This window comes from Equus asinus, chromosome 2 (genome assembly GCF_041296235.1).
Source record: "Equus asinus isolate D_3611 breed Donkey chromosome 2, EquAss-T2T_v2, whole genome shotgun sequence".
NCBI lineage: Eukaryota > Metazoa > Chordata > Mammalia > Perissodactyla > Equidae > Equus > Equus asinus.
In genome coordinates this window covers 50,406,466-50,420,465 of record NC_091791.1, presented here as the reverse complement: position 1 = coordinate 50,420,465, position 14,000 = coordinate 50,406,466, and the positions used below count along the sequence as shown (strand labels likewise).

Sequence of the window (14,000 nt, the reverse complement as noted above, 5' to 3'; positions counted from 1 at the left end):
AGAGCATTTTGTCCAGCCAGTAAAGTGCAGTTCCCCGCCTCACTAATAAGATTACTGTCACTGAAATGAAATATGAGATCTGGACTAGCCAGTTTCCGTTGCTTCAGAATTCTGCCCAAGGGAATACTTGTTCATTATGTTAGTGCTTTAAAAATCAGGGGAATTGGAAAAAAATTACTAACCCCATGCAATTTCATTTTCCTCCCATAATGTTACTATGGCAACTCAGCATCCCGCTCTCCTTCTCTCCTGTCCAACTGCATATGCTGCCTTTCTTGAGGCAGCCTCCCTTAAGCCCCAGGAATTGCCTTTGTCAAGCAGCTTTCAACGGGAGGTCGCCACTGTTGTGTGCAGATGAAGAAGACAATGGGTCCCAGACCCACTCTAAGTGACACTGTATATCAATTGCAAATTTCTAGGGGTTCGGAGCAGTCCAGAATCCTTATTTTGTATTGGAAAAAGCACTGCTCTCATTAAAAAGAGCACGCCAGTTCACTGCTATGTTGTAAGGCGCAATAGCCACAATAGCTCTTTTTAAAGCTTATAGTATTTTGAATTAGAAAAAGGAAAAGAAATCTTATTTAGAGCAAATACTCTGATATTTCTCTTATTCTCTCATTCTGAGAGCTAAAGATACTGAGTCATATTCTTCAGTCCAATTCTGATTTACAAGTTACTATCTTTGGAGAATTTTATTTTTTCTGGAAGGAAAGATAAGATATTTTAATAGCGCTTCTGAAGTACAAAATGAGTCTACTCTTAAACAAAAAGGATAACAAGGAATGAATTTTTAACCGACTAACTAGAAGACATTTTTTAAAAACTAGCCCCCAAATTCACTCCTTCACTCACTCCATTCATTTACTCAGTCATTTTTATTAAGCAACTTTCATGGACATGGTACCGAGTTACGTTGTCTCTGAGATTCAAATATCCCTTAAACTAGCAACCTTGTCCTCAGAAGCAGACTAGTTGAAATGATAATGGGTACCACAAATAACTAAAATACCGAGTAAAAAGTTATAGGTTCCCCAAAAGACATACAGATAAAATAAGACAGGAGTCCTGAAGGTAGAATGGGTACATCTAGTGCTGGAAAAGCCTTCGAAGAAACGCTGTGCTTTAAAACAGTACGTGAACTTGCAGAAAGTGGAAAGAGAACGTCCAGGCACGCGAAGTAGTGTGAACAAAGCAGAGAAACAAGAAAATGAGCGGCTTTTGCCAGGAGCTGCAAAGAGTTTGTTAATTGGAGTAGAATGGAAAGGAATAGGGGGAGGCCAAGTTGAACCAAGCATAGCATCCACTAATGTTAGCAGACTTTCAGTGCTAACCTGAGGAATTTAGACTTGGCTGAGGCATGAATGACGGTTATTGATCTTTTTGAACACAAGGGTATCCTAATCGGAACAGTGCTTCAGAAAAGTGAGGGATACGCCACACCTATTTCAAACCCAAAGAAATTAGTTGAAAAACATTTTTTTAATTTAAAATTTTTAAATGTTTTTTTGCCCCAAAAAGAGATGTTAAGTAAAGTGAATACCTGCTAATTTTCCTCTTTTTTTTTTAACTGCACTAAGTGTCAATCACTAAATGGCAGATATTTTTCAGTCTGACTGTGATCAGCTGGTCTTGTCTCAGCTGTGAATGTAAAAACTGTGATGCTAATTAAAGATCTTACGTTAACTCTGGACACTAGTTTTCTACTCACCTGTGAATGTCCCAACAGCCAGGTCGGCACTGCTCGTGCAGCCAGGCAGTCATGACATCTCGTAAGCTTCCTGATGAGGCATCTCTCCTGCTGGGCTTCTGACTATTTCAAGAGCCATGTACCTTTGGAAAGTGCCAGAGCACATTTGCAGAAGATCCAGAGGAGTCAGCCACTTGCAATCAATGTTAAAAATACTGCAAGTCAAACTACAGTTGAAAGAGCTGTGCTTCCGGTAGCCCTGTGCAGTTCACTGAGGAGCTGATGAGTCTCACCCTGGGGAACTAGCCGACTTCATCATTGAAACAAGGTGATACAAGGAACAGTGGCTCAACAATAGCACTTCACAGCTCTTAGGCTGATAAAAAAAAGGCACCTGTTCTGAGTCTCCAGATTCTGTACATTTTTAATAAATGAACTCCAGAGATCAAAGGTAGCAGCTCCAAAATGTAGATAAAGGAAGGCTAAGAGTGGCTGAAACTTTGAGCAGAGGGGCTTTGTCTTAATAACTCTTCCTAAGACATCCTGAGATTGTCTTAAACGGTCAGCACTGGCCTAAGTTCTGAAGTCAGCCTGTGGGGCCTTAGATGAATAATTTAACCTCTTTGAACCTTAAGTCTTCATTTATAAAATGAAGGTTATATCTTCCCAATAGAGGTAATTGTGAAGACAAAATGATACAGTGTCTTCAATTTTCTTCAAGACAATACAAGAAAGAAGAAAAGGTCCAGATATCGACGAATCAAGATTAACCACGAGGCATCAATTGTTGACGCTGAGCGCCAGATACCTAGAGGCTCATTACACTATTCCGTCTACTTTAGTCTGAAATTTTCCACAATTAAAACTTTTTTGAAAGGATTAAATCAGCAAAAATGTATGTCTGTAAGGACAGTATACTTCAAAGGATTAAGGAGTTGAGAGAGATTTTGCTCTTAGATACCCAGACACCTTGTAATTCAGTAGGTAACATTTTGCTTTGGGGAAGATCATTTTCAAGGATAAATGAGTTGGACTAAAATAATTGTTTTTGTGTATGTGACCATAGTTTGAAAATGTCTACACATATCCTGTGACCTCTGAAGTCTTAGAGTCTACTTACAAGAAAATGAAATAAAATTGACCTTTGAGTTCATAAAAGACAATCACTATAGGAAATGTTTTTTTGTGTTGGAAGTGATGTGACCATTATAGTATTTCTCCTTCAGATATTTTTAGGTTTTACGTTACTGGGAAGACATTTGGATTTCATAGTGTTTCTTTATTCTCCAATTTTATTTTTATTTATTTGGAAAATGCTGTTTCCAACTTGAAAGACTGTTATATTACTTTACTTTGGTTTGTAAGAGCAAATGTTTTAAATCAGCCTAAAAGGCAGAATACTTAAACATCCTCAAAGAATGTTCTGATCAGCTCATGTAATGTTTGTGATTCAAATTTCACTTTTTAAGGAATTTTAATTTTGAGATTTAGCTAGTAATTTAGAAATAAGGTTATCCATTGTTGATTATATGTTAGGATAATTAGGCTTACTTTCAAGATCTGCTCACACAATCTAGAAAGTGACTTGAATACACTGAGTCACATTTCAATGTATCTTAATATGTGACTGTCCTTAGGGTAGACATTAAGTGCTAATGCAGAAGTCATCACATAAGCTGGGGTGCGTGAAAACTTAATAGGGTTTGGGGCCACTTAGATAGTTTTAAGTGAATAACTTTCTACTTCCTTAAGTCCTTGCTAATTCTCATTTCCCATCTATCCTTTTTTTTTTTTTTTTGAGGTAATGTTAGTTTATAACATTATATAAATTTCAGCTGTAGGTATTTCAATTTCTGTGAAGACTACATCATGTTCATCACCCAAATTGTGATTGCCAAATTGCCATCCATCCCCGTACACATGTGCCCTTTTACCCCTTTTGCCCTCCCTGCTCCCCTCTTCCCCTCTGGTAACCACCAATGTATTCTCTGTGTCTATATGTTTGTTTGTTGTTGTTTTATCTTCCACATATGAGTGAAATCATACAGCATTTGGATTTCTTTGACTTAATTTGCTTAGCATAGTACCCTCCAGGTCCATCCGGGTTGTCAGCCCGCCTATATTTTAATGCAATAGTCCATCTTCTCTAGTACTAAAGGAGGGCCTAACTCTCTAACTCTCACCCATCTGGCTCCAGGATGCAAACACCTCTGAGGGGAAGGAGGGATGGAGAGGAAGCAAAGGAAAAAGTTCAAAATAATGGTTTCATGTTAAGAACTGCATGACTCTAATGGTTGGATAATAAATTCTTCTGCATATTGGATGCTTAGAAATCCTATTGCTGCCAACAAAAATGAAAGATCTAATGGAGTTGTCTTATGATGGATCATTAAAAAAAAAATCTTTGGTGAGAGAATCTTAAGTGATTTTTGGTGTGTAATTCAGAAGGAGTTCAGAGAATTAGTGACATTGCTATAACACAAGTCCAGTTGCTTATTTATGCAGACAAGATGTCTCAGCACTAACATTTATAGAAACAAAAATTAGGAGAGTATTGATGCTGAACCCTGTCTTATTCTAGCAATAAGTCGTATTCATCAGCAGATAGTAGTGAACCAGTTGTAAAAAAATATATCTTATTAAGAGAGGAATTTTTAATAAATTGTTCTTGTTCAATCATAAAATTTGAATATATTTTTGCTGTTTTGATCACTTGTGTTTGAATTATTATACTGATAATTCCAATCAGGAGATTTATTTTTGACACTTAAAAGCTTACGTTCTAAGGAAATCTTTAACCCTTCTCAAATTTAAATTTATATATTTTCATGGCAGAGAAATATATGGTAATCAATAAAAATCACTCAAGCATGAAATTATGTTACATGAAGATAGAATTATGTGGGGGAAGTGGAATGGAAACAGAAATGCAAGAGGAAGAAGGACCGATGTAAAATTCTTGTTACAAATTCCTATTTTAAAAGTTTATTTGTGTTTTTTTTTTCTTCTTCTTCTCCCCAAAGCCCCCAGTACATAGTTGTATATTTTTAGTTGTGGATCCTTCCAGTTGTGGCATGTGGGACGCTGCCTCAGCATGGCCTGATGAGTGGTGCTAGGTCCACGCCCAGGATCCAAACCAGTGAAACCCTGGGCCGCAGAAGCAGAGCGCGTGAACTTAACCCCTTGGCCACGGGGCAGGCCCCTATTTGTGTAATTGTTTTAAATGATGGATATCAATTTGCTTATAGTATTTAGATTCAATTGGATGTTCAAAAGAGTGGTGGAACAGTTATGTTTTTCATTCATTTTTACTGAGATATAAGTGACATAAGGCTCTGTATAATTTTAAGGTGTACAGATGATGATTTGACTTACATATATTGTGACATGATTACCTCAGCAAGTTTAGTTAACATCTATTATCTCATGTAGACACAAAAAAAAGGGAAAGGAAAAAAATTATTTTTTCCTTGTGATGAGAACTTTTAGGATTTACTCTCTAAGCAACTTTCAACTACACTACACAGCAGTGTTAACTATAATCATCGTGTTGTGCCTTACATGCCCAGGACTTATTTATGCTATAATTCGAAGTTTGTACCTTTTGACCACCTTTGTCCAATTCCTCCACCCCCAGCTTCTGGTAACCACAAATCTAAGCTCTTTTCCTATGAATTTGGGGTTTTTTTTTGTTTGCGTTTTTTTTTTTAGTTTCCATATATAAGTGATATTATACCATATTTGTCTTTCTCTGTCTGAGTTATTTCACTTAGCATAATGCCCTCAAGGTGTATGTTGTTGCAAATGGCAGGATTGCCTTCTTTTTGTGGCTGAATAATATTCCATTGTGTGTATGTGTATATATATACCACATTTTCTTTATCCATTCATCTGATGATAGACACTTAGGATGTTCATCCACTATTGTGAATAAAGCTGCTATGAACACAAGGGAGCAGATACGTCTTCAACACAGCGTTTTTGTTTTCTTTGGATGTATACCCAGCAGTGGAACTGCTGGATCTTATGGTGGTTCTATTTTTAATTTTGGGGGGACCCTCCATACTGTTTTCCATAGCGGGTGTACCAATGTGCAATCCCATCAATAGTGCACAGGGGTTTCTTTTTCTCCACCTCTTCGCCAGCATTTCTCTCTTGTCTTTTTGATGATATCCATTCTAACAGTTGATAGGTGATATCTTATGGTGGTTTTGATTTGCATTTTCCTAATAATTAGCAGTGTTAAGCACCTTTTCATGTACTTGTTGGCTATTTGTGTGTCTTTGGGAAAATGTCTATTCAGTTCTTCTCCCCATTTTTCAATTGGATTATTTGATTTGTTTTTTCTATTGAATTGTATGAGCTCTTTATATATTTTGGATATTAACCCCTTATTAGATATATGATTTGCAAATATTTTCTCCCATTCCATAGGTTGCCTCTTCATTTTGTTTGTTGTTTCTTTTGCTGTGCTGAAGCTTTTTAGTTTGACGTAGTTCCACTTGTTTATTCTTGATTTTGTTGCTTGTGCTTTAGTTGTCATATCCAAAAATTCATTGCCAAGACCCATGTCAAGGAGATTTTTTCCTATGTTTTCTTCTAGGAGTTTTATGATTTCTGGCCTTACACTTAAGTCTTTAACCCATTTTGAGTTAATTTTTATGAGTGGTATAAGATACAGTCTAGTTTCATTCTTTCACTTGTGAAATCTAATTTTCTCAACACCATTTATTGAAGAGACTGTCTTTTCTCCATTGAGTATTCTTGGCAACGTTGTCAAATATTAGTTCACCATGTATGCATGGATTTATTTCTGGGCTCTCAATTCTGTTCCATTGGTCTCTGTGTGTGTTTTTATGCCAGTACCGTACTGTTTTGGTTACTATTGCTTGAAATCAGGAATCGTGACGCCTCCCACTTTGTTCTTTCTTCAGGATGGCTTTGGCCATTCAGAGTCTTTTGTGGTTCCATATAATTTTAGAATTTTTTTTTTCACTTCTGTAAAAGATGCCATTGGACTCTTGATAGGGATTGCATTGGATGTATAGATGGCTTTGGGTAGTATGGATTTTTTTTCCTTTTTTTTTTTTTTTTTGAGGAAAATTAGCCCTTAGCTAACATCTACCACCAATCCTTCTCTTTTTTGCTGAGGAAGCCTGGCCCTGAGCTAACATTGTGGACCATGGATATTTTAACAATATTCTTTCAATCCATGATCATGGGATACATTTCCATTTATTTCTCTTCTTCAGTTTCTTTCATCATTGTTTTGAGCAGTTATATTTTTAAGTGTCGATGTTCTAATATGTGGGAAATTATACACTTTGCAACTTCTTAAACCTATAAAAAATTTAGTTGTCATAAAAAATATGAAATTTTATGAACTATGTGAGTAAGTGTTTGAAGCTCATTGGTCCACAGCATGTTGGATGCCAAAGTGAATCTTGAAGAAATACACTGTGTGTACAGAATTTCCCAACAAACCTAATTGAAGATGTTGCCCTTTCTTTAATAGGACGGTCTGACGCCGCTGCACTGTGGAGCAAGGAGTGGCCATGAGCAGGTGGTGGAAATGCTGCTTGATCGAGCTGCCCCCATTCTTTCAAAAACCAAGGTAATTTCTTCCCAAATTTTTGGGCATTAGACTGTATTTAGCTTTGAATCCCTTAACTTTATTTAACCCAGCCTTTTGAGTCACATAGAAAATGCCATAGTTTCAATTTAGCAATTAGAAAGGCTATATTTACTAAATCTTTGGAGAACCTCAAAATAAGTTTGGATTTATGAAGCCTTTAGATGGAATGCATTCTATCACAAAGTCATTTTTGTGTGTGTTGCTTTTGTTTTTGTTTTATTTCAGGAAAACTTACTGCTTGATTTTATTCTATGAAATTTTCATAGCTCAGAAATAAGTGCTTGTTGGGGAAAGAAAGACTACAAGATCTATAGTGCCTGAAGTCCGGGTGCTGGCTCTCTTTCTCCAGCCCCTTGGTTTATTTCTTGAGAGGTTACAGACCACTGAAGAGGCCACAGATGTCATTTAACTGATAGAGATTGGAAACTTTAGAAAGATTGCACTATGCTTGGGTCTTTGGGGAAGTTGACGTATCTGAAAAAAAAAAAAAACATGGTGATTGCCTGAAAAAAATTAATATTTTACAAAGTGTCTTTTGGAATTTTTCAAAGTAAAACTTGACATTATTTGAAAAAGATAATATTTGTAAATAAATTTGGGGACATACGAACTACCTCAGAGTCACTACTATTTTTATCAATTAAACCAGTGATTTTTGAAGCCATATTAAGCTTTCTAAAGAGCCTTAATTTCTAAACATTATCAAAAAAACAAAAGCATGTCTTACTCCTGTTTGCACTCTGGTCAGTGTTTCCTCAACAACTCTAGGGAAGATGGACAGGGTCACGGTGGTCTGAACAGTTCCGTCACTCATTTGAAGTAGAGTTTACATTAGCGAGCTGTGAGAGTTATTATCTAACAGAATTAAACAGCAACAATTTTTCATTGTATGTGATGACATCTTGGCCTTTTGAGTACTTCTCATCTAAACCATTCTATTTGTTCTTTTTCCTCTCACATAGTCCGTACTAATCTTCTTTCCACCCCACTGCTGTCTTCTGAGCCGCATCATCTCTCGTTGAACCATTGTAATAGCTTCCTTACTGGTCCTTCATTTCCTCCCTTGCTCCTTTACCATCCAGTTCCCATTTTGCAGTCAGAGTGGCCACGTGAACTGTCAACCAAATCATGCCAGCCTCCTGCCTAAAAACTCTCCAATTAATTCCCATTGTTCTCTTTAAAATTAATTTTCATTTTATCAAAGCAATACAGGCACAGTTAAAAATCAAATTGTCTCATCTTTTTTCTCCTGTTGTTCATCTCGTTATCTATTTGGTTTTTTCCTGAGAAATCTTGATTTTTTCTTCTGTGCCTTTAATATTCAGGAACATTTTCTTGTTCTCTGATAGCTTCTTTTCTTAAAGCATCCAATTCTTGAATACAATATTTTCTATTACCTTTCTGAGAACATTCAAGATAATTTTTCTTTAATTTAATTTTCTCTGCCTCTCATCTGTCCCTAATTCCTCAGATTTCCTTTTTTCTCTTTGTTAGCTTTGGCTCTCACTTCTGTGTTGGAGCTTTCCCATAAACGTCTATACCTGACCATAAGTCTCAGGCACTAACATTTGAGTGGAAGCTCCGAGAGTGTAGACAGGGCTCTACTCAGGTGTATCTAGCAGTGGTGGGTCATCTAATATCAGGATTAGTTGCCCTTTTCTCTGAGAAGTTCAGTGTTTGGGGAGACAAATCCTCCAACCTTTTGTAGTGTGCGCCGTGTGAATCCATTCAGAGTACGAAAAAGGAAAAGGGGCTGTCAGTCTCCCTGTCCTCTATGCATACTTTAATCATAATAACAACTAATATTTACATAGTGATTACTACATACCAGGCTGTAAGCATGTTACCCGTTTAATCTTCACAGTAACTCTGTGAAGGTACTAGAATCGCTATTAACTGTTTTTATAGATGAGGAAACAGAGACCCAAAGAGATAAAGTACATTCTCAAGATCTCTCAGCTTAGTGGCAGAAGCAAGGATTTGAACCCAGGCAGCCTAACTCTAGAGACCACACCCCTAACATCTATACTGTCCTTCCTTTTTCTGTGGGCACCTCAGCATTGCCTTCTGCTCTGCTTTGGGCCCCCGCTTCCAGAGTCTCTCTGGTTCACTTTTTCCAGAGCCTAAACTCCTGGTTTCCCACAGGGTATAAAGGGGCAGTCATCTGGCCTTGCTGGGTTGGGAACGGCCTGGAGACCTGACAGCTCCATATGCAGGCAAAACAATCCTGCTTTCAGTCCCAAGCCTCATCATTATCTTCTGAGGTACTTAGTTTCCATATCTCCGGCCTTTGGGGACCCAAGAGGTAGATCAGCTTGTCTTTGTTATAGTCAGTGATGTCCTGGAACCACATCTTTGAGCCTCTCTCAAGGTGTGCACATTTCTTCCCAATTGCATGATGTCATAGTAATGTCATGGTCAGGGTCTTTATACCATGGAAATTGGCAGATGCTACATATCTGGGCTTTTCTTTTTCAAAGAGCTGTTGTTAAACGTTTATCAGTACACCACTGATTATACTCCTCCACAGACACTTAGGTTTCAGCCTTCTCTTCTCTACTGGATGTTACCACAGTTAAATTCTTTTCGTATCCCCAAAGTGTGGACGTCACGCATCTGTTTTTGTTTCCTTTCCCACGTGTGTATGTGGATATGTGGTTCTGCACATTGCACACACTTATGTGCCCTTGTGGATTTTACCTTTTAAATTTCTTTAGTGCTTTTTAGTGCTGTTTTGGGAAAGGATGGGTAAACACAGATGTTACATCTACCATGTTTATCTGGAATTTTCCCCCTGCTTTGAGAATAAACTCCTTAACAGAATCTGACCACCTCTCTGCCTCACCTCCTTCCGTTCTGCTCCTTACTCACCACCTTCCAGCCAACCAGGCTTCCTTCACTTCCTAGAATACACTAAGAAGTTTATTCTCATTTCCTGTTCCCTCGGATTGAGTTCCCTCAGCTTGTCCCAGATCTCCGTAGTCTCCACACATTTCTCAACTCAAACGTCTTTTTCTCAGAGAGGCCTTCTTCTTAGTTTGTTTACTTGTTTGCTTTCTGGCTGTCTTGAGTAAAATGAGAGCGAGAGCTTTGCCTTATTTGGTGCAGTACCCCAAGAACATTAGTGCCTGGCACATAGGAAACCTTCAATAAATATTTGTTGAATGAATGTTAAAGGAATGAATGCATTCCTAACTTTAAGACCATCTGTCCAATTCTTCAAGACTTTAATCTTTCTGAGCTAACAAAATCCATCACATTGGATCCATATTTTCAGCTTGATGAGGGTACTATATGTAATAAGACCCCTCTTTATAGGGCAGATGATCTTTCTTCTTCTCCTTCTCCAATGACCTATAAGTTTCCTACTCATATATCATTGTTTTGTGTATCGTTAGAGAATTTCCTTCGTTTTTCTTTTATTGAGGTACAATGACATACAGTATTATGTAAGTTTCAGGTGTACAACATAGTGATTCGACATTTGTATACATTTCAAAATGGTCACCACAATGTCTAGTTACCTTCTGTCACCTTACATAGTAATACGATATCATTGACTATATTCCCCATGCTGTACATTACATCTCAATGACTTAGTTATTTTATAACTGGAAGTTTGTACTTCTTAATTCTCCTCTTTTATTGACACTGCCTCCTATTTCTACTTTCCCTTCCACTAAGTCATTTGTTCTCTCAGATTTTGTTTCTTTGTTTACTTCATGTTTTCTTCTGAGACTGTATCAAAACATAAAGCAAAGGAATGTTTTGGCAGGAACTACTCCAGCGCATATGCTCGTGGGTGGCATTATCTCAAATGAGAAACAGTGCCATCCTTTGTGGCACCTTAGTTTCTACTTTGGCACAAAATGTTTGAGTGGAATTTTTTAGGCAGAAATATTCTGATTGACTGATAGTGTATGACGTCTCTAAATTTATATAAATATTTCTTGAGTCCTTTCTACATATGCAAGGCTCTCTGCTGGGCAATATGGGGAGATTCTAACTATGAACCTCTTGCTTTCAAGGAACACAAATAGTTGAATTATATGGCAGTGAATGATGCTAGGAGACCGCCTAAAGGAAGGCTTAGATATTATTTTCTTGTCTTGAACTCTTCTTGTATGTTGTTCATAGATAAATGAGGGGAAGTAACTTGGCCCGGAGGATCCAGGAATGCCTGGCTCATCAGTGCATATTTAATACATCATTATTTTCAAAGTTCACCGATGACAACTTTTATGGAAACCGAATTTGCTGTCACCTCCTCCCCCAAAATATGTTAAACTATGTTGCAGTAATTAATAGAGCTTCTCTTGTTTTTCACTTGCAGTAACATTGGATTATAACATCATATAGCTTTCAGATGTACATCGTAATATATTTCGAATTCTGTGTAGATTACATCATGTTCACTACCCAAAGACTAATTATAGTCCATCACCACACGTGAGCCTAATCCCCCCTTTTGCCCTCCCCCCACCCCCTTCCCTTATGGTAACCACCAATCCAATCTCTTGCTATGTGTTTGCCTGTCATTGTTTTTATCTTCTACTTATGAGTGAGATCATACGGTATTTGACTTTCTCCCTCTGACTTATTTCACTCAGCATAATGCCCTCACGGTCCATCCATGTTATCACAAATGGCCGGATTTTGTCATTTCTTATGGCTGAGTAGTAGTCCATTGTGTATATATACCACATCTTCTTTATCCATTCATCCCTTGATGGGCACCTACATTGCTTCCAAGTCTTAGCTATTGTGAATAATGCTGCAGTGAACATAGGGGTGCAAGTATCTTTATGCATTTGTGTATTCAAGTTCTTTGGATAAATACCCAACAGTAGAAGAGCTGGATCATATGGTAGATCTATTCTTAATCTTCTGAGGATACTCCATACTGCTTTCCATAGTGGCTGTACCAGTTTGCACTCCCACCAGCAGTGTGCGAGGGTTCCCTTCTCTCCACATCCTCTCCAACATTTGTTATTTCCTGTCTTGCTAATTATAGCCATTCTGACCGGAGTGAAGTGATACCTCATTGTAGTTTTGATTTGCATTTCCCTGATAGCTAATGATGTTGAACATCTTTTCATATGCCTACTCGCCATCTGTATATCTTCTTTGGAGATATCTGTTCAGATCTTTTGCCCATTTTTTAATTGGGTTGTTGGTTTTTTTGTTGTTGAGCTGTATGAGTTCTTTGTCTATTTTGGATATTAACCCCTTATCTGATATGTGGTTTGCAAATATCTTCTCCCAATTGTTAGGTTGTCTTTTCATTTTGTTGATTGTTTAGCTTCTCTTGATAATTGGGTTCTCTAGGAATTTCGCAGGCTCCTCCACTTTGCCTCCATATTTAAAGGAACATGCTTTAAAAGTCTGACATCTTAATACCGTGTTTTTACCTCCATTAGGAAACATGTACTGAGTGCTAAATTTTGAAGGTTTTATTTACCTTTGACCCTATTCCTTTCTTCTCTCAGCTCTTTAAATGAATTTTTGACTCATTCCTATGGCACGTGATTAACTGTCATTGAACCCAGTTGATTTAAACTAACCGAGGCAAGCACTAGTTCATGAGTTGGTCAGGGCCTTGCCTTTCCTCCTCATAGACACATGAGGGCACCAGACTGATGGAAAAAGAAGAAGTTTCCCTTCTACATTGACGTGAGAAGATGAAATGTGTTGTTGTAGTCAGAACTTTTTTATTAATCGAATCAATATAGTATTCAGTACCAAGTTTTGGTGACCGATAAGGACAAAATAAGAAGCAGTCTAGTGAATCCCAATCTATTCCTGCTTCTCTTTTGTCCTTATCAGTCTTCCAATTCATTGGAAATGCAATAAATAAGGTACCTTCGTGCAAATCACACTATTTTAAATCAGAAAAAGAAATTATCCTTGAAAATGTGTTTTTGATATAAGAAGTGGGAAGACTAGTTTTAAAAGTAGCTGCAGTTCAAAACAGTTGTCAAAACCTTTTAAAAATAGAAAGTATTTCCGGGTGAAAAAACTAGGGTTTTCATCTGTCCATATTTGTACTGTATTTTGTGTTTGGCACATTTGCGTTTAAGAGGTAAAACAATAAGCCCTGCTTATCTTATATGTTCCAGAATGGACTGTCTCCATTGCACATGGCCACTCAAGGAGATCACTTAAACTGCGTCCAACTTCTCCTCCAGCATAACGTGCCCGTGGACGACGTCACAAATGACTACCTGACCGCCCTGCACGTGGCTGCCCACTGTGGCCATTACAAAGTCGCCAAGGTTCTCTTGGACAAGAAAGCTAACCCCAATGCCAAAGCCCTGGTGAGTGGCTCAGCTCGAAGGCCCAGCCCATGTTGTCTTGCTGACAACACGCTACCTCTGCCTATGAAGGGACTATTTTTGAGGAGGTAAAAATGGAAGGTCTGGTTAAATACTTCTTGTCAACTTTTTCAAATTTCCTTCTGGGAAATCTGTAAAACCTATTTCTGACATGAACAAGAATGATGGGGCTAAATCATTAACCTCTTCATGGTCACACTGGTGATTCTCTTCTATAAATGAAACCCAAAGACTACACAAGTATAAAAACTGAGGTGGTCAACCTTAGGTTATTGTAGGTAAAGTTATAGTTCTATGAATTAAAAGTGTTGTCTGAAATCTAAAAGCATGAGGCAAAATAATA

General features: G+C 37.7%; 1 protein-coding gene across 26 annotated transcripts in view; it reads left to right on the top strand.

The window, feature by feature from the left end:
* The window catches only part of ANK3 (ankyrin 3), a 624,902-nt gene that overhangs the window by 456,170 nt on the left and 154,732 nt on the right, over positions 1 to 14,000 (top strand). For all 26 annotated transcript variants that reach the window (XM_070488170.1, XM_070488208.1, XM_070488264.1 and 23 more), the window contains exons 9-10: positions 7,203 to 7,301; positions 13,442 to 13,639. In XM_070488170.1, coding sequence (XP_070344271.1) covers positions 7,203 to 7,301; positions 13,442 to 13,639 — 297 coding nt within the window. The remainder of the gene's footprint in view (positions 1 to 7,202; positions 7,302 to 13,441; positions 13,640 to 14,000) is intronic.